The sequence below is a fragment of the Brachyistius frenatus genome, unplaced genomic scaffold (genome assembly GCF_029030835.1).
Source record: "Brachyistius frenatus isolate BFR_SWC_R1_liver_20210118 unplaced genomic scaffold, ASM2903083v1 Contig_112, whole genome shotgun sequence".
Lineage (NCBI taxonomy): Eukaryota > Metazoa > Chordata > Actinopteri > Embiotocidae > Brachyistius > Brachyistius frenatus.
The window spans coordinates 809776-837175 of record NW_027210711.1 but is presented as its reverse complement, the minus strand read 5'-3'; the positions used below and the strand labels follow the sequence as shown (position 1 = coordinate 837175).

At 48.3% G+C, this 27400-nt stretch overlaps 1 protein-coding gene across 1 annotated transcript; it reads left to right on the top strand.

Moving 5' to 3' along the window:
- Positions 1-1587: 1587 nt before the first annotated feature.
- nalf1a (NALCN channel auxiliary factor 1a) lies at positions 1588-23297 on the top strand. Its single transcript, XM_069712868.1, has 3 exons — positions 1588-3125; positions 19907-20078; positions 22991-23297. The coding sequence occupies exons 1-3, from the start codon at positions 2439-2441 to the stop codon at positions 23287-23289; spliced, it is 1158 nt and encodes a 385-aa protein (XP_069568969.1). The 5' UTR covers positions 1588-2438; the 3' UTR covers positions 23290-23297.
- Positions 23298-27400: the final 4103 nt, after the last annotated feature.

The following is a 27400-nucleotide window of genomic DNA, read 5'->3' as shown; positions in this document are numbered from 1 at the left end:
AACAACAGCAAGTCGAGCTCTTTTCAGGGCCTCTTAAATATATGACATTTAACTGAGAGCAGGTAGACGCCAAGCTCTTGAAGTCTAGAAGGAATAAGAATATACGTAAAGTAACAAAGTGGGTTGATTTTTTTTTCTTTTTTTTTTCCCCATTTTAAAGACGATCAAAACTTTTTGTGGGGGAATTTGTTTTATTTTATTTTTTTCCCCTGCAGAGTTTGATATTTGTTTATTTATGTATGTATGTATTTATTTACACGCATACAGGAAGACTTTCAAGCGTTACAGACAGGAGATGAGAAACACGCAGCTGCAGAGGGACCTCTTTCGCGCCCCTCAGATTTATCTTCTGACCCCTTTGGGTGCCCCGAACCCTATGTTTAGGCCCACCGGTTTTAAATATGACGTCTTTGTAACTGATACTTTAATCTAAACGAAAAAAATAAATGCTATAAATTGTGGGCTGCTGCAAATTCAAGCCAATTTACGAGACATTTTAACGAGCCTCGCGATCTTGAAAACCGGTGGCTTTATTATGAAGCGCACTGAACAACAGAGAAAAGTGCTGGTGTTGTCCTTTTAAAGAGAAAACACTGGATGAAAGCATCTTGCCAGAAGCTGAAACCAGGTGAGCAACAACTTGTCTGATTGGTCCAGCATCAAGTCAACCACAAGGGAGGCTGTAGTGAGTCTGCTGGTGGGAAATTACAAAATAAAACACGTGTCGTAAAGTCCTCATCAGCATGTCGGCACGTTTTGCTGTTCGGTATCATCCCTCCACCCGCTTGGTTTTATCTGAAGAGGTGATTTTTTTTTTTTTTGTTTTTTTTTGTTCTCTGTGTTTCTTGTCCTTTGCATCTCGACAGCAGAAAGTATGTTTATTTAAAAAAAATTAAAAAAAAAAAAAAAAAAAGTTAAAAAAAAAAAGCCTGACATCATAAGCTTTAATTTTGAAGTCTAAGTTGCAACATTTCTGGTGAGATGTCAGCACGAGCTCTCTGACTTGATGCGCCCTTGTTGCCGAGAGATGCGGCGACTGCGGTGCGCGCGCACAACGTCAGAGATGGAGACGTTTTACCAAGTGTGTGAGATTAAGTAGCGCAGCACCGGATGTTGGGCGATATCACTTTCAAAATAAAATGCACTACTGAACATTGTTTTAGCTTCTGCCAACGGTGTATGATTAATATGAAATCTGATCTGGTTCCGCTTCAAAACTAAAACATAATTTTTCCTTTGATTTATTGAGCTCAACAATGCACCTCCGTAAATGTAATTTCTGACCAAGTAGCTAAAGGTCCTCCTCCGGATATGTTTTAAGATGTATGTGAAATACTTTGAATGATCATTTTCTGTCCGATATGGTTTCCCACTAAAAAAAAAAAAAACAAGTCCAGAGCCTTCTAGTTTTCCGCTCATTCATTTCTCCGCACAGTGAAGCGCAAACATTCAACTGCAGGAACGACGATGTTTACGAGAGGAAGGGAACTTTAAAATGACAGTCGAGTGATAAATTATGTTTTAAACAAATGTTTATTTTTTTTACGCACCGCTCTCCCCCACCGGTTGCAACCCATTCATCTCTAATGTTGACTGTTGTTGTTAGCTCGTTTATGTTAGTATGTTTACGTTTTTTTGTGTGTTTTTTTTTTTTACTTTTAAAAGCTTTCTAAATAACTTAAAACAATCCGCAGGAGAAACTTTTTTTTTTTAACTTTTTTTATTTGGTTCAGCTACTTGTAATCTGTGATGAGGACTCAGTGGTTCAGTTCTGGGTTTACTTACGGGGTCTAAATATATGCAAACCGCTGAGGTATCGCACAAAGCAACTCCCAACAAATCAGTTCGAGACCTTTATTTTGAAAGTAATGACCGGAAACGCCGCGTGCTATCGTCGCCGACTTCACTCCGCTTCCCGCAAACACACACCGTCTCTTGGCGAACATGGCGGCAACTTGACAACGGCAGCGAGATGAAGACGGCGAGGGCTTGAAAAAGAAAAGAGGTCTGCTCCGGGCTGCGGGGCCATCCGCCGACACAAAGGCACACAGCTTCGCCATGTTGGAAGAGGATAGCGCCCTTGTCCCTGCTCGACCGAGGCCGGGGAAAACGTAAACGCGTCGGTGAGTGTTTCTAAAAACGGAGTCGAGGCTACGCAGAGGAGCGGAGCGGAGCGGCGCGGCGCGGAGCGGAGCTCAGGGCGGACGGGAGGACGGCGGCTTCACCGCTCAGCCATGGAGGATGCGGCCCGTGGTCGCCAGCGTCTGATTTCCCATCCGGCCCACGCTTATTTTAATGGGAATTACCGCTGATCGCAAAGGCAAGCCGGGACAACCCACCGCCCGACACTTGAGGGGAGGAAAACGCGAAGCGGACCCGACGTCAATGACTGTTGCGGCAGAGGAGCCCCCACGGTGGAGTCGGCCGGTTCCCAAAATATGACCAGGGGTGCTGGGACGTGTTGGCAGCAAGAAGATGACGACGGCTTCCAAATCTGGCTAGAGCCCCCCCGCGACAACCAAAAGCCATTCACCGACTCAGAGAGGGCGCAGAGATGGCGACTGTCCTTGGCATCCCTCCTGTTCTTAACCATCCTCCTCTCTGATCACCTGTGGTTCTGCGCCGAGGCCAAACTGCCCCGGACCTGGGACAAAGTTGCCTCCTCCCACCTCCTCTCACCCCGGACCCACTCAGCACACAGCAGCCTCAGAGGAAACCCAGATGATATTTTTATAGGAAACTCTACCAAACATTTGTGGCGCCTTGAAACTTGCCACCAGGACAGTTTATCTCAAGACTGCTTTACTTTCGCAGATGCCGACGATTTGTGCAAGGGCCTTTCCGACCGAGAGGGGACGCGGGCTGTAAATATGAGCGATTTGTACCTTTCCTTTTGTAACTCCTACTCCCTGCTGGATTTGTTCTACGGCTCGACAAGTCCGGACAATTTGAACTGCAGCTTCGACGTGCTCGGCGGTGGCGACACGGCCAGATGCAGCCTGTGCGTCCAGGCGTACCAGCGCTACGACCAGCACGCCCAGGAGAAATACGAGGACTTTGAGCTCCTGACTCAGAAATACGAGCCGGGGGCTTATTCAGTGAGGACGTGCATGGAGCAGTGCAAGGTAGGCTTGCAAGGGAAGAAAAGAAAAAAAAAAAAAAAAAAAAAGGGGGTGGAGTGGTGGTGGTGGTGTTGGGGGCTTTGGGGGGAGGGGGTGGAGGTGGAGGTGTGGGGGTGGGGGGGGTTGACGTGGTGGCCATCTGTTGATTTGGGCCCGGATAGATGCCAGTTTTGGTCCTCCTCCTCCTCCTCCTCCTGTCACCATGGAGACGGATGACAGATTCAAGGAGACTCCCGGCTCCGGGCCTCATGTTCATTCATCTCCTCATTGTGTTTAGGCCCCATGCTAATGTGCAGATGGAGGCCCTGCTATAGTGTGTGTTTCTTTCTCTCCCCCCTCTCCCCCACACCCCTCACCCCTCCAGCACCCAGAGACATTTCTCTCCCTCTTCCAGTCTCTGTTCTTTGACATTGACGGCACTTCTTTAGCCCATAATTCGCCATCGACGGGGCCTTCAGGTTTTTTTTTTTTTATAGCCTTTTGCGTTTATCACATTTTAATGAGCCGGAAGGAGGCTGATGGCTTATGCAAACAACTCCTGGAGTGTGTGTGTGTGTGTGTGTGTGTGTGTGTGTGTGTGTGTGTGTGTGTGTGTGTGTGTGTGTGTGTGTGTGTGCGCGCGCCGTGTGCGCTGTCGCAGTCCGCCAGGTGTTCATCATGGCCGCCCCACTCCATATCGAGAGCGTTTCATTAAAGTCAAGAGGTGGTTTCCCTGCCTAATGTGCCGGAAGTCTTTGTCCGCTTCGTTTGCTGGTTACTAGGCCCGCACGCAGGCCGCGTTTCGGCTACAGGCCCCGAGCTGCGACTGTTTACCAGCTCCTGAACCGAGCGCGGTGGGTCAAGCGGGTTTCAGCACCGCGGACAGCTCCGTAGAAGCCCAGCTTCCACGGGACCGTCGCGCTGCGTTTCAGCACCAGGGACAGCTCCACAACTCCGCGGCCGTGCGGGGCTGTCCGCGGCGCTGAATGGTGCTCCCCAGCTCCATTCACAGAAGCCCTGGCCAATCCCAGATGGCTTCCATTCACCCAAACAGCAGCAGAGACACAAGGATAAGCATAAAAAAAAAAAAAATTAAAAAAAAACACCAAACCGGATCTAATCAGGCCATCTGCGCTGTTTATACAAACCTAATACATTTAGATTAGACCGACACGCACAGGAGCTGGGCCTAGTTTGGAAAACTAGCTTCTGTTTAGACAAGCAAAAAAAATAAAAAAATATATATATATAAAAAAACTGAACTGAACCGCCTTTTTGTGTGAATTCATCCGACAGCTTTCTTTTATACCCTTATTCCCTGTCGAATGTCTCAATCGGGGTAAAGACAACACCGGCTTTTTAGGCAACATCATTCACACACATTCGGTGAGAACACAAAGGAGCTGGAGGCTGCTGCACTTCAATTTATCTTCGGCACAAACACGGAAGGAGGTTTTTACACGTCCGGGTCTTTTAATTGTGCTATCGCAGTTCAAAGCCAGGTGACGCGGTGAAATTATTCGTCCGACCCGGATACAGCTGAAACGACGAGTCGATTGAACCGACCTGCGGTTGTTTTTAAGTCGTGGTTGCAGTCGATTTTTGAATCCCCCCCCGCCCCCAAAAAAAACCCGCCAGGAAACGCTGGATTATTTGCTGCCACCTCGGGTTTAGCGGACTTGACGTACTGTAGGCCGAGCGGTTAGTGAGGGACAAAAAGTGTGCCGTCCAGCTGCACGGGAAAATAAAGAAACGGCTAAGCCGGCACCACCGACCTTGCCAGCGAATATCATTTGAGGAGCAGTCCCGTTGACGGCAGCTGAAGATGCCCCAGATGTTGCGCCACGCTCCGGCCTCTCTGGTTTTCCTTTCCCGAACCGAAGCCCCGCGCGCGATTCCACTTTTTTTTTTTTTTTTTATCCGCCGCCTAGTTTTCGGTCCCGGTCTCCGAGCGCACCTCTTGGCATTTGTGGGGAAAACAGTGATTTAGTCAAGCTGTTAATTTCTAGAACAATGACCCCCTCTATGTCACCTTCTTGATTATAGGTTTGCTCGAGCTCAAAGAGCAGCGTGACTCAAACGATAATGCGGAGCCCTCGTTGAGTTAATGGCTACCTGCCTCGGAGAAGCCGGAGCGGTGCACGAGTTGCGCCGCCGGCTCAGACGCGCGCGCGCGTGTGCGTTCCCTCCGTAAATACGGCGAGATTACGGCGCACGCTGGGTCGGTAAAGTGTGGCAACGTTAAACAAATAAATGAGACCCCTGCCTCGCTCGTCTCGGCGCGCCGCGGAGGTGGGGACGGCCAGCGTTCGCCGACGGGGACGACCTCTGACATTTTCGGAGTGAGGACGTTTGCCCGCGCTCCTTGTCCGCGCGTGGTGCTTCGATCCCGAGGCGAGACATCGCGCGGCGGACACGTGCCGGGCGTGCCCGCTCCTCACAATGGGATCCTCCCATCATCTGACGCGGTGAGAACCCACCATTCATCTTGACAGCGGGGCCGCGGTCGAAAAACACTGAAACGGGGGGACCGGCGCACTAATGAGCGGCAGCATTTAAAAACATTTTTTTTTTTTTATATATATCCAGAATGTCAGATGTTCCCAGGGAAACAACAAAGCTCCTCGAATACTTGGCAGCACGATGACCGATTGCTTGGTCACGTTATTTCACGCGTTTCCTGCCCGCGATGCTCGAGGGCTATTTTTAGGGCCCGTTCACGTGAAACGTAGACGGGAATAAAATATGGGCGGAAGCTTCCGCGGCGTCACCCGTGGAGCGGTTTCAAAGCTCGGTGTGGGCGGCAGCGCCGGACTCCGCCCCGCTGCCCTCTGATCCAAATATGGGCAAAGAGGCGGGCCGACAGAATCTGTATCGGCACGGCTTTGCATCTGCAGTGAAGTCGGGCTCTTCACTCACTTTTGAAGCCTCGAGTGGCCTCTCATAAGCAGCGAGTCTTTGCTTAAAAATGACTCGAATGTTAAACGAATACTTTGTTTCGGTATTTGTTTGAGAACGCTGCCGTTTCACCCCTTTCGGTGGCGACGGGATTCGTTTTTCAAAAGTGGGTAACTCCCTCAGGAGCCCCCGGCTGATTGTTTGTCGCAATTTGTTTGTTCAACTAAAAGCAGTTTTTTTTGTTGTTGTTGTTTTTTAAAGCTTTTCAGTTTTTCTGGTGCTTAAATGTTGCAGATCCCCAAATAAGTTTTATTAATTTACCACAAACTAATCCGAGACCAATCTAGTTTCCGGTCGACGGCGTGTCGCGACGTCTTCGATGCGGAAATGCAATCGAGCCGGAAAATCCCGTCAGAGAAACTCGTGTAAATCAACTGCAGCAACTCAAAAGTGCCGTTCAAACAACAGCACGTGTTGTTGTTCTTTTTTATGCAGATGTCGTACTTGTAATGATTATGACGGTCCGGTCGTGAGTATGAATTTGTTTTTGGTTCCAATTTCGGCGGCGGGAGACGGCCAAAACCTCGTCTTGGTTCTGGACCTCTCTCAGCTCCTCCCCAACGTGATCGCAGCACGAGACCGAAAATACCTGCAATCTTTCCCACAAGTGAAAATTGCTCGACAGGAATAACGAAGCGGCGGCGCAGGTGTCGGCCCACTTCTTTCCTCCCCGGTAATTTCCCTCATTTGTGAGTTTTGAATGGCACCCGCCTGCGAACGGCCGACTAATCACCGCGTCTGAGGAACTTCTTATCTGCTCCGACTTTCTGTTATTGCGCCGTCTTTTTTTTTTTTTTTTGGGGGTGGGGGGGGAGCAGATACGGCTTCTCCTGCTTTTACCACGTCGCTACTTTAATGCGAAATCATTTCCAAAACACAATCCCCGTCTTTGCACAAATCCCGTCCCCACCCCCTTCAGGTCCGATTGAAAGTCTAATCTTAGCCGGTGTTGTGCGCGAGTGGAAAGGAGGACAGCGGCCGCAGCATCCTCCCCTCTTTTAGATCCTTGTCAACCGCACACATCTGCATTGATCTCGGCTCCTTTTTTTTTTTTTTTTTTTTTGAGCCCGAGAGACGGGCGGCAGCGATACCGAGAGGTTGATCCCTATTGATTTGCTCTGAGCGCTCCGTGTTCGCTCGTCCTTCATTTGATAGTGGGCAGCTCCTCCGACCGAAATAGGGCAGAGCTGAGCTCGGTGAAGACATCATGTCACTATCGGAGCCTGTCTGATCGCGCCGCACGACCTGGGAGCAAGTGTGTGTGTGTGTGTGTGTGTGTGTGTGTGTGTGTGTGTTAGAGGAGGGGATGTACAGTTTAGAAAGACACCAGCGTTTCATCTGTTATTCCTCTTCCTGCAATACGGACAGCGATGCAATCGTGCGGCAAATGATGTGTAACAACAAAGATATCAGCTGTCAGGCGGGGGGGGTCCTGAAACGACATCTAAACCCAGATGTCATGTTTTTACCCCGTTGGGTTCGGGGAAAGGTTTGAGCGTCTGAGTTTGGAGGCAAAACAAAACAAAACAAAATCGGTTAATCGAGGGGAAAAAAAAAAAATCGGTTATTTCTACAAAATGTCATCGAAAATCTTCAGAGAGTCGCTCTCGAGACCAGATTGTCGTAATGAGGGAGCTAATTAGACATCTGTAAGCGTCGTCCGATTCCAGTCGCAAGACGTTCCTGCAAATGTTTCACAATAAAAGCTTGAAGATACGCGTCTCCATCCGCCGAAACGTGACGGGGGCTTTTAGTTTGAAACCGAGACGGGAAGTGTCGAGGGCGACGTCGTAACTTCAACAGGGCAAACGGGAGCGGATCGAAAAGGACGGGCGGCGTTTTAGCGGCGGAGCGTCGTTCGGTCGTCGATGATCGTTTGAACTATTTTCACGCGGCATGTCTCGACAAACACACGACAGTTGCGGCATATTTGCGACGCTCCCCTTTTTCCTTTCTGCGCTGTCGTCGAGTCAGAAACGACGAATGAGTTCAGCGTGCGGACTCGAGACGACAAGTCGTCTATCGAGCGGGCCGCAGACGCTTTCGTCAGCCGTGCGGGTCGTTTTTTTTTTAATTTAAATTTATTTGTTATTTTTTTTTTTTTTTTTTACTTTGTCTCTTCTCTTCCAGATGTGTTTCTTTGCGTTGCGGTGACTTTGTGTGCGCGCACATCAAAAACCGGCAGTGATTATGACGACTCACGGAGTGGAAGTGGCTCACATGCTGCTGCTGCTTTGATTCGCTCATCCCACAGTGCCTCCTACTTGACAACGAGACATGGATACAGACTCTCTCTCATGTACCAATCTATCACTTCTGCTCCGGTGTTAATGTGCTTCATCTCATCTGCATGAGCATCTTCTGATCACCCGGGCTTTTATTTATTCCATTTTTTTGTTGTTGTTGTTGTTGTTGTTTTTTGTTTTGTAATTGCTGCCTTTGTTAGCCTTTTATTTATTATTCATATCAGCTGTGTGCGTGTGTGCGTGTGTGTGTGTGTGTGTGTGTGTCTGCTCCGGTCTCACAGAGCCTCCTGCTCTTTAATGAAACGACGGACTGTTGCAGTGCGTTGCATTGTTCGCCCCGTCTCGGGTTCGCACGAGAGCCGCCCGAGCTCACGTGTGATTTCCGCCATTGTGCCTTCCTGCGGCGGCGGTGAACGCTGACCTTGGAGAGGGTTTTTTTGTTTTTTTTCTTTCTTTTTTTTTTCTGTCCCTTCAAGATGCCTGGCCCACTCCACGACAGCCCCCTTTTATGAATGGGCAGATCCCTGAGCTGAATGCTAATGAGGGAGGAGGAGGAGGAGGAGGAGAGAGAGAGAGAGAGAGAGAGAGCGGGGGAGGAGGGGGGGGGGGGTTATAGCTGCTGCAGTGCACGGCAGCGCTTCCATATTGTTTTTGTAACTGTGAAGGATTGTCCGGGGAGCCGGTCGGATCACAGGAGAGATGGCGAGGGGAGGGAAACGGGTTACCGCGGGTTACCCAATCAACGGCCCTCGCCTAACCTCTGCGGCATTTCAATGACGGACGACGTTAAGGAGCCGTTTCTCCGACGTACGGCGACGACGCCGCCAATCAAAGGCGAAGACGAACAGCAATCATCGCTTTGACTTTAGGAAGCTCCGAGTTCACTCCAACACCAGATCTCCGAGGAGCCGTGAGGGTTTGTTTTTAGCCCCTGTTTGCACCCCGATTAGCACGCGTGCGGGTCACAGAGGTCATTATCGATTTCTGTACGAGTCAATTGGCCGCCGACGTTTGAAAGAAAAACAAAAAACAAAACAGAATGTCATTTCGTAACGCTTAAAGTCGTTGGAAAGTATCTCCAGAAACCAGTAAGACTTCTCAAACCGTTCGGATGGGAATATCATTTTTTTTTTTTTAAAAAAGGGAAATTGAACCTGTTTCTGCTGGAAGCCGAGGAAGAAAAATCTTTTTGTTTTTTGTTTTTTTTTTAATCATTAAGCGCACAAAATATTAGAATGGGATACATCTCAGGCACAGTTGCAGTCCAGCTGTCCTTTGTTGGGCGCTTCCTCCCGGATGTCGTGCTGGAAGCCAAAATCATTTTAAAATGTAAAATTCATGCTTTTCATTTTTAGAAACTTCTTCAAATGAATTTCAAATTTAGAGTAAGAAAAGCCGGCTGCCCCACATCTTGTTGTTTGGTTTGAAAACTAGAGCCAATGCAGAAGTGCCCTAAAGTGCAATACCACTAAGGGCCACTCGGGGGGGAAAAAACATCTCCGGCTCCTAAAGACTCCCATTCCCCCCCCCAAAAAAAGTCAACTTCTCTCATTAAATACAAAGTCTGGATTTTTTTTTCTCGACCTGTCATTACACAGATGTTCCCCTAAATTCCTACTGCAGTGCACGCAACGTTTGTGTCGCCGAACTGGTCTGTAAAGGGTCAAATAAAGTTTCGAAACTGCACGAACTCCAACAACTATTTAGTTTTTCCTTCAGCTGACACTTCGCCGCATCTTTTTTTTTTTTTTTACTTGAACGCTTCCATTCGCCACCGTTGTCTTCCTTTCGTGAGATTTCAGAGACAAACTTCTGTTTCCGGGTTTGGGATCTTTCTTCATAACGTTTGTCAGACAGATATATTAGGAACCTGAGCCGCATGAAGAGGCCTCACTCAATACCGAACCAATTTAAAACATCGTTGTCCCCTTTAGTCGCTTCGATGATGGAAAAATAAAGTCCGGGTTAAAAAAGACCCGAGTTTCCTTTCGTGTCTATAAATGACAAAATTAAATGACTGTATTTTTGATAACAAGACATTTCAATGTTGTCTTCTTTTTCCTGTTTCAAGATTTTTTTTAAAAAAACAACAAATGTTGTACCAAAGGAAAACCCAGACAGATGTGTCATCACGATACTTCCTTATACAACCCTCCCTGGAGATGAATTGCATTTTTGCTGCCAAGCTGTTCTCCTGTTCAAGCAATAAATGAAGGCGCCGATGTAATTATAGTAAAAACATTCATCAGTTTTGAGGGCTTCGTAATTGTGGAGGAAAATGAAGATGTTTCAAGCAGGATGTTCTTTTTCTGTGCAACACCTAAGGGTCAGACTAATAACTCCATCATCAATTAGTCTAACGCTCCTGTTGTCTGCATCGGTATTGAAGTGGATTATTTTTTTTTTTTTTTTTTTTTGCAGGTGGGTGGAGGGACGGGGAGGCATAAGGCAGACGTAACCCCGAATGCGTATCCCGGTCGGTTTGTGCCGTGTTGCATTACAGCGCCAGGAAATACCTTACAGGAAATACCGTTTTCCGTCGCCGGCGGCGTCCGACGTAAAGAAAAACAAACAAAAAAAACGACTCGGTTTCTGCCTTCGCGCGATCACATCTAAATTCCCCGCCTCTCGGCACAAATGGGATTATCCGACTTCCCTCCTTTCGTTCCCCAGCAAGGTACCTCTCCGTCTCGTCGCCCTCCTTAAGAGCCTTCTCCCAGCCGCGTTCCTACTGGCGCACCGGGTAAAAGGTGACGTTTGACATTGTGTGGTAAGCTCAATGACGATTGGGGGATGATGTTCGTCCCCGTGAATGAATTGTCGGCCACCGGACGTGAGTTTTGTTTAGGACGTGTTTTTTTGTTTGTTTTTGTTTTGTTTTTTTGTTGTTGTTTTTTTTCTACACTTCCAGTTATCTCCCGTTCAATTTCTCTGTGCGGGGACGTATGCAGCCGTCTTATGCAATAAGTTGATTTGCGGTGTGACAGAGTGCGCTGGCGATTTATGGGATTGTGTAATGGTTTTAGTGCATTAAAACGCATCCCAGAAGGATGCCGTGAAGCCAAATTAACTCGCATTGTTAAACAGACCGTGGTGGAGAAAAGCAGCAGCTTCATTCACAATTCCCCCCCCCCCCCCCACCCCCACCCCCGGCAGAGGTGATATTACATCATCTTCCTTCTCTGCTCTGAAACGTCTTCTGCTTGATAAACAAGGCAGCAGGCAGGGCCGAGGAGAGGAGAGGAGAGGAGAGGAGAGGAGAGGAGAGGAGAGGAGAGGAGAGGAGAGGAGAGGAGAGGAGAGGAGAGGAGAGGAGAGGAGAGGAGAGGAGAGGAAGCAGTTGAACCCAGGTTTCACTTTTTTTTTTTTTTCTTTTCGGCACACGTTTGATCCGGTTTGATTTTGGCATTCACGTTGTAATTTGAAACGGGCCCTGCGTGACGCACTTCCGTCCTTGACGACGGCCGGTTTGTCGACGGCGTGCGTCCGGCGTCGCCGTGCTGTCGTGTTCAGCTGCTGCACTTTTTCATTTGAGTGGAGAAAAAAAAGGAATTAATCATTATTTTTATTGTGGCATTACGACCAGCACTTTCTGAAGGTAAACTCGTAAAAACGAGTCGATCTGGCAAAAAGGTAAATAAACACAGTTTGGACTGTTTGTGATACTCGTGAGTTCTTGGTTGTTTGCTGTCCTTTTGTACTTTGACGCTCTGACGACTAATCTTACGACACACGTCAGCCAAAGCAACGGTGCGGCTCATTCGAAGCGTTTTTTTTTTTTTTTTTTGACCGTCAGCTCGAGAACATGTTGGCGCCACGTCAGTGATGAAAGCAGAAGCCTCTTGTTGGTGTTTCAGAAGTACGCTGACCTTTGACCTGCTGCGTATCCTGGCTGACACTAAAGCAATTAACCGTGTGACTTTCCCACTAATAACTGGGGTCTTTCTTCTTCTTCTTCTTCTTCTTCTTAATTAAATACAGTAATAAACTCATCAGCCAGTCGGACAGCGACACGGCGTTTCAGTTCAGCTTCATTTTCCATCGCCGAACGTAGAAAACGGAAAAAGCAACAAAAAAAAAACCCCCAAAAAAACCGAGGGCATCGAAGTATATCTCAAAGAAACATGTCGAGATCAGATTCATTCTAGTCAGTCAATAACATTGTGATGTAACGCTTGTTGTTCTTTCCTTCTGCTCGAAGGGAACTGAGGCTTCAATGTGAGACTGGAAGTAGAGAAACCGTTTCAAACCAGAATAAATGTCGCTGTCGGTGCTTTTTTTTTTTTTTTTGCGCGAACGCTGCTGCACAGTAAGTCAGAGGAAGTATCTAACACACGTATTTCACATGTGCCAAAACTCACGCGAAACCGGCATTTGGCTCATTGGAAACATTCCCGTGCAGTAATGTGCGAACACGTGCATGTCGTATATGTGGAAAACACGGGGAAACTCGTGGGTTGTTTTTTTTTTTTTTCTGCAAAGGAAGATGCTTCGTATTATAGATAATATACAATTTAAAAAAAAAAATTGAATACCTTTCATCATATTTTGTAGCTCTTAAATGTGACTTGTTGTTTAGTTTGAGTCGTTTTTTTGTAGAGAGAAAAAAAAAAGAAGCAATAATAGGATGGAAAATAGTCATAAATGAGAGCATCTTTATTAATTGGATCTACTATCTTTCAGTAATCATATCTGATCATTTTTCCACTTCTAACTTTACCACAGTGGCCACGCGCTGATATTAATGAAAGTTAAAACGTTGGCAAAAGGCTGTAAAAACGGTGTTTTTTGTGTGTTTTTTTTTAAGGTGTTCCAGATTTTTTTTTTTTTTTGGAGAAATGTTCCAATATGTTTGCTGACAGAATGTCGAACCGTTACCGGAGCCGCCCGGTACACCCACGGTTCCCGCGTTGACCTCCCCTCCAAATCCTCGCCTCGTCCGATTCTGCCAAGTGGCCACCTGAGTGGAGAGCCGCCTCTCCCGGCTCCCGCGGCCGGGCGCTCGGCTCGCGAGGGACAACAGCTGCCGAAGGGGAACTCTCGCTCCTCGGCTCTGTCTCATTTTCTAATAGATTCACCCCCCCGCCGCGATTGTAATACGTCCCGGAGATATCGGCGAAGAATTTGCCCGCGCGGCGACGCCGGCGGTTTGGTTGTCAAGGCCGCGGTGTTGACTGCGGAGACGGCGGGAGGAGGGGGTGTCGGGATCCCGGTGTGGGCGGGCTGGAGGCCTCTTGGCTGTCTAATTTCCATTTTGTTCTTCGAGGCCCGATTAATCAGACACATGCAGCTTCAGTGGCGGGTACGAGCTACTGGAGGACTACGGAGCGAGCGCGCGTGTTTTAGTCCAAACTTCGAGGCGAGGGTTGTGATTGGTCGGGCAGGACCGGGTGTCCCCCCGCCCCGCGATGGAAGTTGACTCCGTCGGCCCGGTGGAGCAGTCCGTTGGGAGCGTGTTGCTCGGCTGCATTTAAAAGCGGACGTAGCTTGCCGGGTCTGTAGCGTGCAATACCACCGAGCGCCACTAGAGGTCGGCTCCGCAGACTCCCATTCAACCAGTCCCGTGAAATTCTGAAGCCGGTGTCGGCGTCGTTCGCTAAAGTCGCTCCTTCTTATCGGTTTTCTTGGCGGTCCATCTGAAAATAGTCCCGTCGTTAATCCACAGAAGACGCTTCGGGGGGGGGGGGGGGGAGGACGGGCGCCGCCGTTTGGCTCCGCGTCCCGATTGGCGGACCCAGTCGCGCAGGAGCGGATCCACCAATCAGGAGCTGACACGGCCCACCCAGATCAGAGAAATGTCCCCGGACCGTGTCAGTCAGACGCCGAGGGCTCCGACGTCCCACGACGCCGTGCGCTCCGCGGGGCATTTCCGGCGAAAAGGGTCCGGGCTTTCTGGGAAACCCGTCCATACGATCGATGACGGGTCGTTAATCAAGGCCCCCGTTTACCGCTTTCGCCTTTTTTTTTTTGAAACACTTCTCTTTCAGACTTGTTTGCTTCTCAGAAAATGACCTCGTTTGCACTTGGTCGGCGTTTACGCTTCGCACAACAAAGCAGTTCAGATAAACCGGCGGTTTATAAACTAAAGTGTCGCTTAATTGACGGGTTTGTAAAAATGCGTATTGATCCTGAGGCTTTATGCCGTTTGTATGTGTCGGGCTTTTTTTTGGGGGGGGTGTTTTAATCTTCTGACCTCCCCCTCCCCTTCCCCCGCACTTAATTGCTATTCTATTTGGCTTAAATGACCGATACTCCGTTTTTAAACTCAAAAGTGGACCCTCTTCTTTTTGCCCCCCCCCCCTTCACCTTTTTTTTTTTTTTTTTTTTATAAGCGACAAAGGTTGCACCGAAATTGCGAGCCATCTCATTGGAGGAGAACGCTCTGCCTCCGACGTGTCATTTTGCAGGAGCGCACACGGTTCGTTACATCACCGGGGAGCGGGACGTAAGAAGCGCGGACACCAATGCGGGGGAGACAGACACCCGTATGTTCCCCCTGTCCTGCCGGATTATCCGAGGGTTGCGTCAGCGACCCGAGGCGGCCGCTGAGATTTGAGTTGCGAGTGCATCAAAGTCCCGTCGACAACATTTTGTCCGGATCGACTGCGTGTCTTTGATGTTGTGGTGGGATGTGATGTGAAAATATTACTCCAGTTGTTTTTCTTTCTTTGGGACCACCTAGTCTCGTACGAATTCCCGTGACCCCCCCCCCCTCCCCTCTTGATTTCCACTTCAAAAAACATCTCGTGTCTCGGGATTGATATTTTTTTGCACACTCAGGGAAAAAAAAGAAAAAAAAAAAGCCTCCCATCAAACGAAAGAAACTGGAAATAGCGCAGGTAGCTGCTCCGCCGCCGCCGTGATTTGTGTGAGTGGTAATGATCTGTGTCATTCAGCTTCTAACTGGGATCTCACTCTGCAGCTGACTCATATGCTTTTTATAGCCGCCTCTGTCATTCCACTTTATAGCCGCCGCCGCGTGTGTCTGTACCTCTGTGTGTGTGTGTGTGTGTGCGTGTGCGTGTGCGTGTGCGCGCGACAACACCGTCCTGCCGGGGAAGAAACAGAGTGTTGATACTTCACAGACTTAAAAGTTTTTTCTACACCCGGGAGCTTACGCCAACATCAGTACGGTTGACTTGGCGCTTGATTTGTGAGGTAGAGCTCAGGGATGCACTCCTATTGGCTCAAATGACAGTTTTATGGCTCCTGTTTATGATACGATAAATTAATAATACAGACGCTCTCGGGGGGAAAAGGGGGGGAGGGGACACAAAATCCGCACACTTGGTCTTCAGACTGAATTTGATTGACATTTTGGGAACTGCGCTCAATGTATTTTGGGGTTTTCTAACCCCTAATTGATCGCGTACTAAAATATGTATTCGTATACATGCAGGCGCATAAACCTGTACTCAAAATCCAGACCCGCACACTGTTGCGTCCCCTTGAAGAGTGCAACGCAAAAGGCACATTTTTGGTTTGAAATGACAAGCTCGTTTGACATTTAACAGTACTTTACAGGCCAACACCTAAAAAAAAAAAAAAAAAAAAAAGTGCCGTATTTGGAAGTGGTTTCGCGAGTGGGCGTGGCCAAACGGTTCGCCGGCGCCGCCCCCCTACGCCCGGTTTCATCACCCGCGTCCACGAAATTCGCCGGGCGTGTGCATCGCACCGAGATGTACAAAAAAAAAAAAAAAAAAAAAAAAAAAGTCTCACGGCGCCACGACCTCAATTTAACAGGAAGTCGGCCACCCAGGCCCGTCGCGTTACATAATCGACCCGATTGCAATTATTTGAGCGCAGTCGTCATCGTTTTTTTATGACGTCATCTCATTTCGCAGCCTTTTTTTTTTTTTCTTCTTCTTCTTCTGTTGCTTTAAGGCGCGCGCGAGCGGAGAATCGACGATCTTCAACCGACAACGTTTCAGCGCGCGACTAGCGACTTAAACACGACGGATTTATCCGCAAAAGTCACCCCGACGTCGATGGCAGCGATATTTATGACAGTTTTATCAACTCAAAATTTCATGACTAGTGCAGCTGACTACCTGGTAGTTAGCGAAGCCCTGGACAGCAGACCGAAGCTGTGTCCCAATTCGCCCCCCCCCCCCCCCCCCCCCCCCCGAAGAGGAATATGTACCAGAGAAAATAAGAAGCATGACTTGTTGCTACAGTCTGCTTCTTATATAATCGTAATCACTATGGTGAAATTCAAATGCCAGCGCCGCTGACACTTATCTGCCAGAGCGTCAGCGTTTTGAATCTTAATTCTGAGATGTTATTTTTAGGCTTGAGAGAGATTTGCTTGTAAGCACTGGGAGAAAACATCTCGCTGGCACATTTCACATCTTTGTTGACGTTTTAAATGCGCGAAAGGCGAAGGCGACGTTTTCCTCGACGTCGTCCCGGAGGTGAAGATTTGACGCGCGGAAGACGCCGAGACGCCCGGCGTCTTCCGCCGTCCGCGCCTCCGGGCTCCGGTGCGTTGCCGGAAGCAGACTAAAGCCGCGTGGCCACGGAGGCTTTTTCGAGCGCCAGGTTCCCATTCACACTGATCACACATTAGACTGATCGAATCAGACCCCGGGCCTGCTTCCCGACTAACTCGATTTGCTCTCGTACGCTTCCCTTTTCACGCCGAGCGCACGCGCAAACAACGTGCACGCGAAACAGAAACCCGACGGAGAGGCCGGGGCAGCACCCGTCGAGCTCTTGATGAAAAGCAGAACGAGCCGTTACCTTGGCAACTGCCGGCGTACATCTCTTCAGGAGGACCCAGATCTCCTGTCTCGCTGCGGCCGCATTGTTTTGGTCCTCTCGACAGACGCGGCATCCCTAGGACGGATTATCTCACCGCTGCAAGAATTTATGCAAAATCATCGCAAATCAAACGGCAGCCGTTTGCGCAGACGGGAAGCCGCCGCGCTTAGACAAAAAAAAACAAACAAACAAAAAAAAAACAATAAAAAAAAATTCTGTCGCGGACCAAAAAAAAAGAAAACACCCCAAAATCTCAAAAGGCAAACAGCAATCATTGATCTGAGTGATTTCATCTTGGCCCCGAGCCCGTTTCTCCTCTGTGCATTCAGCTGTCGAACCCCTCCACGGCTGCCAAAAGCAGAGGATCACGGGAATTAAACTGTCGGTGTGATCTCTCCAAATTACCCTCGCACATACAAAGAGGTGCAGCGGCTTCGGTTTGAATGAACATGTTTATCGTGGCCGAACATCCGCAAGCAGAGCATTTGTCACCGCTGCTCCCTCCGGCGTGAAGGCAGATCTTGACGTCAAGGTGCTAAAACTGCACTGTTGACCTTTTTTTTTTTTTTCTCTCTCTCCCTCTTTTATTTTGAAGGACGAGCGTCGTTTCCTGCAAAATGTGGTCGGGGTAGGAGGGTGGGGGGGGGGATTTTTAACCTCGACGGTCCGGCGCATTCCAGATGCATTAAGGATGAAGTCGTACGCGTCTGGAATATATTCGATTTCGCAAAGCGCGCCGCTCTCGTCATTATCATTCCCGTCACCATAATCAGATTATTATAATTATTATAATTGCCTGTGCAGCGTTTGTTATCTTAGTATGTTGGCATAAACAGGAAACAAATCAGACTCCCACGTGGGCGGGGTGTGTGGAAGGGCTGATGATTTACCTGGGTGTAATTTAACCAAACATCCAAGCCACGAGGAGTCTACTTAAAACCCCGCAATGACGGTCCCACCTACGAGCTCCCCGCGCTCCTCTGTGGTTAAATCACACGGGGGGGGGGGGGGGGGGGGTAATTAACGGCGTGCGGCAGCGTTTCTCCTTGGGTTTTGGGTTTGTGACGACGTCTCTGCAGTATTCGAGCAGCAAACGGGAAATATTCCAACTAATATTTTTCAAAGACCAAAAAAAAAAAAAAACAACCACAAAAAAAAAAACCCCACTCGCGTGATAAATTCTCGTACAATCACTTTAAAGGGCCCTGAAATGTCGCTTTTTTTTTTTTTTTTTTTGCGTTAAATGTTCTTTCAAATATTAACATGGAGGCTCTGCGTGATTACAACGTTTTTAGACGACGTTTGAACGCTTCGCTCGCAAGATATCAGCGTTTGTGCTGTTGTTCTTGCTTTTATTTATTTATTTTAAAATGGGCGGAGCTCAGTTGAAAACAGGTGATGGCGCGCGTGTCCGAAATCGACATTTTTGTTAGCCGAGGTTGCCGGTTTGGTTTTGAGTGCAAATAAACTTCTTTTTCTTCTTCTTCTTCTTCCCACAATCTTAACTGATTTACAATTCATTTACCAAGAAATACTTATCTAAGCCCTTTTCGTGTTGCTAACGTCGCCGGTGGGTTGTTTACATTTGTCCACTTGCGTCTTCGGCGTCAGATTCGGACCTGAAAAACGCGTGGACGCGCGTGAGACCGCGCGAGTGGCCAGTTTTAGATAAATAAGAGCCTTTTTTTTGTAACTGTAAATCGAGCAACAATATCAACCAAAACAAAACGCGTGTCAGTGCCACAGTACTAAACAGTGTCCTGCGTTGTGGTTTAGCGGCGCGTGAAAGTTGTTCGCGGCTGTTTAAAACGCAGCGACTGAACCGCCGCTGTCTTGTTTGGGCCGGTCCGAACCCGGTCGCAGTCGCTACGTGACAGTGCTCTGTGCTCTTTGCTGTAATTTGTCCCCTCCCGTCTTAATCAAAGTAAAAAGCACGTGAATAAATAGCAAAGAAAAAAAAATTAAATAAATAAGAGAGACAGAGAGAGAGAGAGAGAAAGAATCCAGACTGTGGTTTGCCCTTGGTTCATTTTGTTTTGCAAAGCTTTCCAAGCCTCAGGCTTTGGCTATTACATGTCACCATCTGTCTCCTTATACACATAAGTCTGTGCATTTTGTATTACACGCCGCCTCACGGCGAACTGCGGCGAACCGAACTTGGAAGAAGACGCGGGCTTTAATTCGGTGAGCTTATTCGGTGCCGTTTGGTTTTCAATTGCGTTGGACACCAGATTAAAATAACAACAACAACAACAACAACAACAACACAACGCTCCCTCGCTGTGTGGAGTAGAGCTGAATTGTTTAGTAGTTTTTCAAGCACATTTGCATTTCTTTTTGTCTTTTATGATGGTAAATTAAATATATTTGGCTTCGGGCTTGCCGGTGGGACAAAATAAAGCAATTTAAAACGGTTATCGCTATTTTGTGACAGCTTATAGAACAGACAAAAATGGATTACTCAAGAATATAATTGGCAGATTGATTGATAATTTAAAAAAAAAGAATTATTAGGTGCTGCCCTAGTGTGACGTTAAAAGTGCCTTTAACGTGATTTCTTTAGGGGGCGGGGGGGGATCTAACTGCTGCTGCAGCCTCATAATTTATATGCCATAAATAAGCAAATCAGTGCAGTGCATTTGGAACAGTTTACTTCTGGTTGGCTGCTCTGCATCAAGATTGATCCAGCGGCTTCGCTTTCCATTCATGCCTCGAATCCTGGTCGTGAAAACATCTGTATCTGATGCTCAGCGGTTTAACTATCCAGGTAATTGCAGAGCCAAATAACATCCAGTTAACGTCGTTTTCTCTTCGTCGTCTTTTCTCCTTCCTCCTCAGACGGCCTACAAGCCCTGGCTGTGTGCGCAGTATTTCCCCACCACCCAGCAGTCCTGTCAGAAGAAGGTCCCGTGCCACCAGTACTGCCTGGAGGTCCAGCAGAGCTGCCCGTTCATCCTGCCCGACAACGACGACCTGATCCACGGCGGCAGCCCCAGCTTCATCTGCACAGGTGAGCATCTTCTCGCCGACTCTTCCCGTATCCCTCCCCCGGACGTTCGAGCGGCCTCGCACGCTCCTCGGAGGGCGGGGGAAGGGGGTGAGGATGGGGGGGGGGCAACAACTCCCGGTCTATTCTCGTCAATAGCGTCTTTTCGTCCCGAACGTGCGCCTCCGTATGGACTGGATGGTTGCCCCTCCAGGAAAACAAAGAGAGCTTTCTTTCTGAAGGCTTTCTGATGACATCTAGTGGCGGGCGCGGGCGCCGCGGCGCTTCACACAAGGACGTTTTAACAATGCATTGATAAATTGAATTTGGCCTGTCTCTCAATATTTACTGCAGTTTATTCAGTAGTAATCACCAAGGACTCAGCCTCAGAGGACCGGACGCTGGCGGGACGCCAAAGCACAAGTGATCCGGGGAAGGCGGGGGGGGGGGGGGAATGAGACGCGTAACGGCAAGCGACCTAAAGACCCGTTTGTGCCGTTTGTTGTCGCGGCTGACGTGACCTCGGCGCAGGTTGATACTGGGACGATTTTTACTCACCCTCTAATTTAAATGTCAGCCCTTCCTTGCAAGATAAATAATAAGACAAAGGAAAAAAGTAGGATTTAACAGCCGCAAAAGATCAGCTAAGTGGATATTGTCGTATTTAGTATCTTTTGGAATATTTAATGTTGGACATTTGGACATTTCTCTCCAAATGTTTGCGGCGGAAGTGAAAACTGTCCCGCTAATATATCAAGGCGGTGGAACGAAACTAAGAACGTTTAACTTGAGTCCAAAATGTCCATTTGACTTGACTTTACGCTTCGAGTTCACCGCGTCTCAGAGGGAAATGTTGCACTTTGCAGACACAGTGACTTTAAGTTCCAATTCTTCTCTAATAAACTGAAGAATTGAACGTCCCATCACGTGTTCAGAAAGTTCTCCTTCTTCATCCGGTAAACAACGTTTTAAAACAAACAAACAAACAAACAAACAAAAAACCTCTAGGATTCACTGGAAGACGTCTCAAAGCGGAACACGGGATTGTTTTTCTGAGCTTGTTGACACTTTAGTGACACCGGGTTTCCCCACGGGACGCTGTAAACACACGGTGGCCGTAGATGAAACCTAAAATAGGCATCTGAAGCAGTTAAAATTTAGAACAACCGGGATTATTTGGCTGCACTGGAGTATTTTTCGCAGTGTAATTTGATGTTGAACGGGGGACGTTAATGATGTTTGAAACGGACGACACCGGAGACGTGAGACCAGGCTACAGGCGTGAGGTGGAAGGGGGTGGAGGGGTGGGGGGGGCAGGTGCACGCAGCTGTTCTCAGATCAACAGGAAAAGTTTGGCCGCTGGTTTTTTGGCCCACTCCCCCCCCCCCCCCCCCCCCCCCCCCCCCCCGAACGCGGTCAGCAGTTCCAGCAGCAGCAGCACTATCTGCAGTTAAGCTACTTTAAGTCCTCACTGCCTGAAAGCCCCATTGGGCGTCAGAATTAGCCCTCCTTCTCTGAGCCACAGCTCAATCAAATCTGAGCGCACGGACGCGATACGCATATTTATTTATTTTTTTTTACATTGGCCGTGACTTGCACTTTCCGAGCATGCCATTATCTCTGAAGTACGTGCGACAGTACGGAGCAGAAGTTGCCTGAAAATAAATGGATTTGTACGTTTTTTTGTTGTTGTTGTTGTTGTTGTTTTTTTTTTGTTTTTCCCAGAATGAAACGATAATTATGATGATAATGAGAATCATCCACAATCCTGTGCATCGAATGGCTAATTCGGCCACGCTTTGATTGCACCAATTGCCAAAAATGTAAACAAACGTAGGCTGGGCTCGGGTTGCATCTAAGTAGCTGAATGAAGTAGCTCCAGATAAAAGCCCTCGACGCAAATGAGGTTGTTGTCATTAACAGATGTTTTTTGTTGTTGTTTTTTGTTTTTTGTTGTTTTTAAAACTGAACCGAGGCTTCAATCAGATGCCCTTCTTCCTTTCAATCGCCGCAGACGAGCTGCTTTAAATCGCTGCTGTCCTGTTCAGGTAAATTCCGAAGAAGAATCTAGGACACGTCTGGAGGACATTTCTTGCCAAACACGCCAAGGTCTCTCTCTGCAATTAGAAAAGAATCTGTTGAGCTAATCTTTTATTATGAACTCCTTCCCACTCAAAAAGATGTTTTGCTTCTTGGTACTTCAATGAAAACATTTTTTTTTTTTTTTTTCTCAGGGTCCCACGTGCACCGAAAATATTCAGTGATTTCACGCCAGAGATTTTGCTGGTTTCTTATTGGACAAAAGGTGATGTCACGTACTCCTGAGGACCAATCAGATATTAGCACCATCTGAACGGAATGACAAAATCAAATGTGACTTTCCCCGGTTTTTTTTCCAGCTAAAGACTTAACAAACAATTTCAACAATGTTTTGGAGAAAAAAAAAAAAAAAAAAACAAGACGTGTAAAAAAGTAACACAAGCAAAGGTGAGCAAACTGTATCCGAACTGTAAGCTAAAGTTTGCTGATGTTAGGTGACGTAAACCGCTGGTGCTGTCAGATTAAAAAAAAAGGGCTGGAGCGGCAAAACCCCTGAACCTGTTAAAAGTGGGTCAGAGTTAAGTTTTATTCGGGAAAAACTTCTCAAAAAGTGACAAAAAAAATAAATATACCGTTCATCCTGTCGTTGGAGATCTTAAAGATTGAAATTCTGCTGGCTCAAAGGCTTTTGGGCTCAACAGAAAGTCAAATCGAATCTGTATTTGAAGAGAACGAAAGCTGCAGAATACGAGTGCCCATTTATTACCCGATCGTTATAAACGCGGAGCAAATTCATTTTTGACCGGCGTCCGCCGTCCGAAACGCCAAATCGCCGAACGGGCACCGGGGCGGGCCGGAGTCCGCCTTCTCACGTGGTGTGTGGCGTCTCTCCGCAGGGCTCCTGGGAGATCATCCGTCAGACGGGGAGGCGGTGTGCTGCGACGTCCGGTGGGACGCCAAAATGGACAGCCCTTCGGGCGGCACGCTAAAAAGGACGGCTTCTTCGTGCCAGCCCGAGGGGGCCTCGGTCACCTCCGCCGCCACCCCGAGACTGTGCAGCGGGCGGCTGAAGATCTGCCTGCTGGCCCTCGTCCTCCTACACACTGTCATCATCATTTCAGCCTCCCACAACTCCACGTCGGTGGGCGCGGCTGCCATTTTCTCACCGGAGGAGAGCGCGTCGAGTGAGGAGTGAACCTCGGGGAGGGGGGGGGGGGGGGTTGAATCAAGGCTGGAGCCTGCAATGGGGCGATGGGAGGGGTGGGGGGGTGGGGTGGGATATTGGGGGAGGGGTTACGGCTTTTTACAGTGTCATGGCTGCCAGGGACACGACTGGCGAGACGTGCTGGAAATGCCTCTACGAAATCCGCCCGCCGATGAACCGTCAACCACAGGGAGGGAGGGAGGGGGGAGAGAAGAGGGGGGGTGTAACTGGAGCCGAGGCTGCTGGGATTGGACATCGGACCGAACCGCCTCCCCTGGAATGAACTGACCTCTTGCCACTTGAAACCTGCTCATTGTTTCTATTCCATCCAAATGTTTTCTAAGCATATTGTCCCTCCTCCTTCTCTCCTTCCCTTCCTTCCTTCCTTCCTTCCTTCCTTCCTTCCCTCTCAGTGTGTGTGTGTGTGTGTGTGTGTGTGTGTGTGTGTGTGTGTGTATGGCACGTCGGAGGAACAAAAACGGACATCGATGAAGTGTGCGCTCTCGCTCATCGTTACCTTTAGATTGTTTTTTTTGGGGTTGTTTTTTTTTTTTCGCTGCACTTTTTGTTCAGGTGCCAGAATGTTTTCGTTGTTTTTTTTTTTGACATATCAACTGTGTTCCACTTCCTACTCTCCGCCACCTCGGAGGCCTCGTCTCCTGCTCCCTCGTCCGAGATGTTGCCCGAGGGCCCCGCCAGGACCAGCTCATCCATCACTCACGTCGCTCTTTTGTTTCTCTGCAAAACAACAAAAAAAACGTACGTGACTCTTCTGATGTTTCAAGCTCGTAATTTTATCCCACCGGACCTTTTTTTATTTTTTATTTTTTTCCCCCTCTCGACCCCCCCCTCCCCCCCCTAACGACGGTACATGCCTACACGTTTTAGGACCTCAAGTGCTCTGAGACCGGCTCGCTTGGCTCTTCTGACTCGTCGAGGCCAATTGAAAGCGAGTTAAGGAGGGGGCGCGAGGCGGCGAAGGGTGGTGACGGTTCGGCTCGCGGCGTTCTCCGGTTTTCCGGAGCGTTCAGTTTACCTCACGACGGCGGCGGCGGAGCTCGGCGGCTCGCCTTTAGCGCCGCGGCCAGTATTCAGACTTGTTCGTACGTGGGAGTGCGGGGGTCAACCCAGGGACACGAGAGGACCGTCGCGTGAAGCCAAAACGCCGGGGGCCTCGTTTATCCGCCGAGTTCTCGCAGACCCAATCGGATTCACCGCGTTCGGTCTTGTAAGACGCGCGTCCGCGGCTCGACCGACCCCTCGACGCAATTTTGCCGGAGGGGGTCGCCGGGCCGCATTTCCCTCGCGTCGTCGCGGCTACCGCAAGTGCGCAGTTTCATTTGAGCGAAGTGTGATAATGCCGACGTGTTCAAATTGGCGCGTAATTCGGGAAAATTGAAGCGCGAGTCGGCGAACCCTTCAACGGTCTCAGGTTCCTGCTCGATGTCGTCTGCGAAAGAAAAAAGAAAAAGGACATCGAAGCCGTTATGGCGAGTCTGCCGCTCGTAAGATCTCCTGAACCGCTCCATCCTGATTACCGTCGGCCGAGACAAAACAAAAACAAAAAAAACGTTTGCAGTTGCAGCTTTTAAAATGAAATGGAGCGAACCCGACCAATCGGCAGCGTCCTCACGAGTCGGCTTTGCCGCGGTGACGTTCCGGAGACCCCGCCCCTCATGAAAGGTTTCCACCGGTCGCCGCCGATCGGGTGACGGCGACACCGACCCGAGGCGTCCAGCCAACCAACCGCTACGACCTCAGAGGACCCGTCTCGCCGCGCAGCGGCTTCCCGCGGACGTTCTCGAACGCACCTTCTCGCTGGATAAATGAGGCCCCGGATCTTTGAGTGCCTCTCTGCTGCGTAAACCCGCTGAGGCAGACGCCGTCAACGGAGCAATACACACACACACACACACACACACACACACACACACACACACACACACAAAAGTGGCATCTTCAGTACCGATGGCTCGGTATCCCAGTCGCCAATCAATCAATCAACCAATCAATCAATCAAAACGTTGACTCTTAAATCACCCTTAGACGAGCTGATCAACCGCTATCTTTCGCAGACTAGCAAAGGGCTGTGTTGGTGTCAGCGTGCGAGGAGTGTGAGGAGTTTTTAAGGGCTGATCTCATCGCATTTTTCTTCTTTGCGCTGTGTTTTGTTTTGTTTACCCTTTATTTCTTTTCGCACGGCCGCTGCCCGGGAAAGCGCACATTGACGCGGCGAGGACGGGTCACGCAGGGATGAAGGAGAGGTTTAACTTCGCGTAACTTTTAGCCAGAGGTTGGACAGAAGAAGAGATTTGTCCAAAGCCAAAACTTGAGCATACCAAAAAAAAAAAAACAACAACAACAACAACAAAAAGAAATGTAGGACGATGAATCTCACTAACGAAGCAGCTTATTTGTCCGCCCGTCCCGGTCGCCTCTAACGATCAGCTGAAAGACGGATTGAAGTTTCAACTTTGCCTCCAAATTGGCTTGGCGGTGAAAACATGGTACCAGCCCCCCCCCCTCCCTCCCCCCCCCCCCCCGTTAACAGCCTGACCTTACCTGTCCTAACCTCACGCAACGACCATCACTCACACAACAACATCATGAGTGGGGGTGTCACATTAAAGGTCCACATTTGACTCCGGATTTTCAAGATGCAGTGCGTAGACTTTAGCCCCCCCCCCCCCACCCCGCCCCACCACCACTCCCCTCGCCCCCCCCCAAACCCGCCCGGTTTGCTCTCGGATCCCCCGTTTTTTTTGCTTGATTATTCTCGTGTGACGTGTTATTTTTTTTTTTTTAAATTTTGAAAAAAATAAAATAAAATCGAAACATTTTTTTAATTTTTTTTTAATTTCCTCGACTAACTCTGTTGACGAGAACGACATTCCCCCGAAGACAGCAGCGGATGTAACAGGCCCACAACCTCGCGCTCCCTCCAGCTCTTTCGCGATATGAGTCCTGTGGATCTATGCAGATGAACCCCAAACAAACCCCACCCACCCCACCCACCCCACCCATCAACACAGACACCCCCTCCCGTGCGCCCCCTTTGTCCTTTCTGTTGTAAATATGTCCTGAGGATGTGGGATCCCAAAAGTGCTGCTCCCCCGCCCCACCACCACCACCACCACCACCACCCCCGCCCCCCCTCCACCTTTACCCCCCCACTGTTGGAATGTCACTGTGTTTTCTGTTCGCCTCCTTGGTTTTCGTCTGTTTTTGGAGATTTTTGCCGCATTTTTCTGTTGTCTAAAAGCAGTGGTGTGAGTTGATGAGTAGGACTAAGTTGGATGTTAAAAAGACGAGATAAAGAGGTCTTAAGAAAAATCGACAAAAAAAACCAACCATAATATGAAGCTTGAATTGAAGAAAGGGTTCAAATATAGAGAAAAAAAAAATTATGATAAAGTTGTCATATTGTCATACTAGAGATGCTTTAGTTTGCTAATTTACTTTCTTTTTTTTCTACAAAGGACTTGGATGAAATTATTTATAAAATACGTCCCACGAGTCATGATCTTTTTTGGACGTAAAACAAATACATTTATTAACATTTTGTTCAAAAGAAAATAAATATAAATTATGTTAAACATTACTGGTGTTTGTGATTCATTCAGTGTCTTGAACATTGAGAATTGTGAAGCCCCGAAGTGTTCAATATTCGAATCAATAAGGAATCATATGAATTTACTTCTGTCACACAATGCCAATATATGTGACAGAAATTATTACGAAGAATAGTTCAATTTTATAATAATAATAACAGAGTTTTATTGGATATTTATCGCAGTATAAATATTTATCATTTCAAATACACGTCTGTTTGTTTAAGCAGCAAGGAGTGTATATGAATGAGGGGGCGGGGAGGCAGTGATAACAAAGCTGTTGCAAAAAAAAAAAAAAAAGTGGCATTATGTAATACAAATATTTAAAGTAACATGACTTATTATTATATTCAACTTTTTGTTTGCATTTACGTGTGCACAACGAATTCATGTGATCATAAAGACGCAACACTCGGGAGGCTTCGTCGAGCAAATATCCAGTGTAGTTCCTCGTGTTGACCAGCAGGGTGCAGTATCGCGTCATTTGTGAG

What these genes read in the sequence shown, in the direction of transcription:
- nalf1a (XM_069712868.1), top strand. Translation starts at nt 2,439, where the DNA reads ATGACCAGGGGTGCTGGGACGTGTTGGCAGCAAGAAGATGACGACGGC. An exon ending in CGTGCATGGAGCAGTGCAAG is followed by an intron (nt 3,126 to 19,906) that starts GTAGGCTTGCAA and finishes CTTCCTCCTCAG; the next exon opens with ACGGCCTACAAGCCCTGGCT. An exon ending in CCCCAGCTTCATCTGCACAG is followed by an intron (nt 20,079 to 22,990) that starts GTGAGCATCTTC and finishes GTCTCTCCGCAG; the next exon opens with GGCTCCTGGGAGATCATCCG.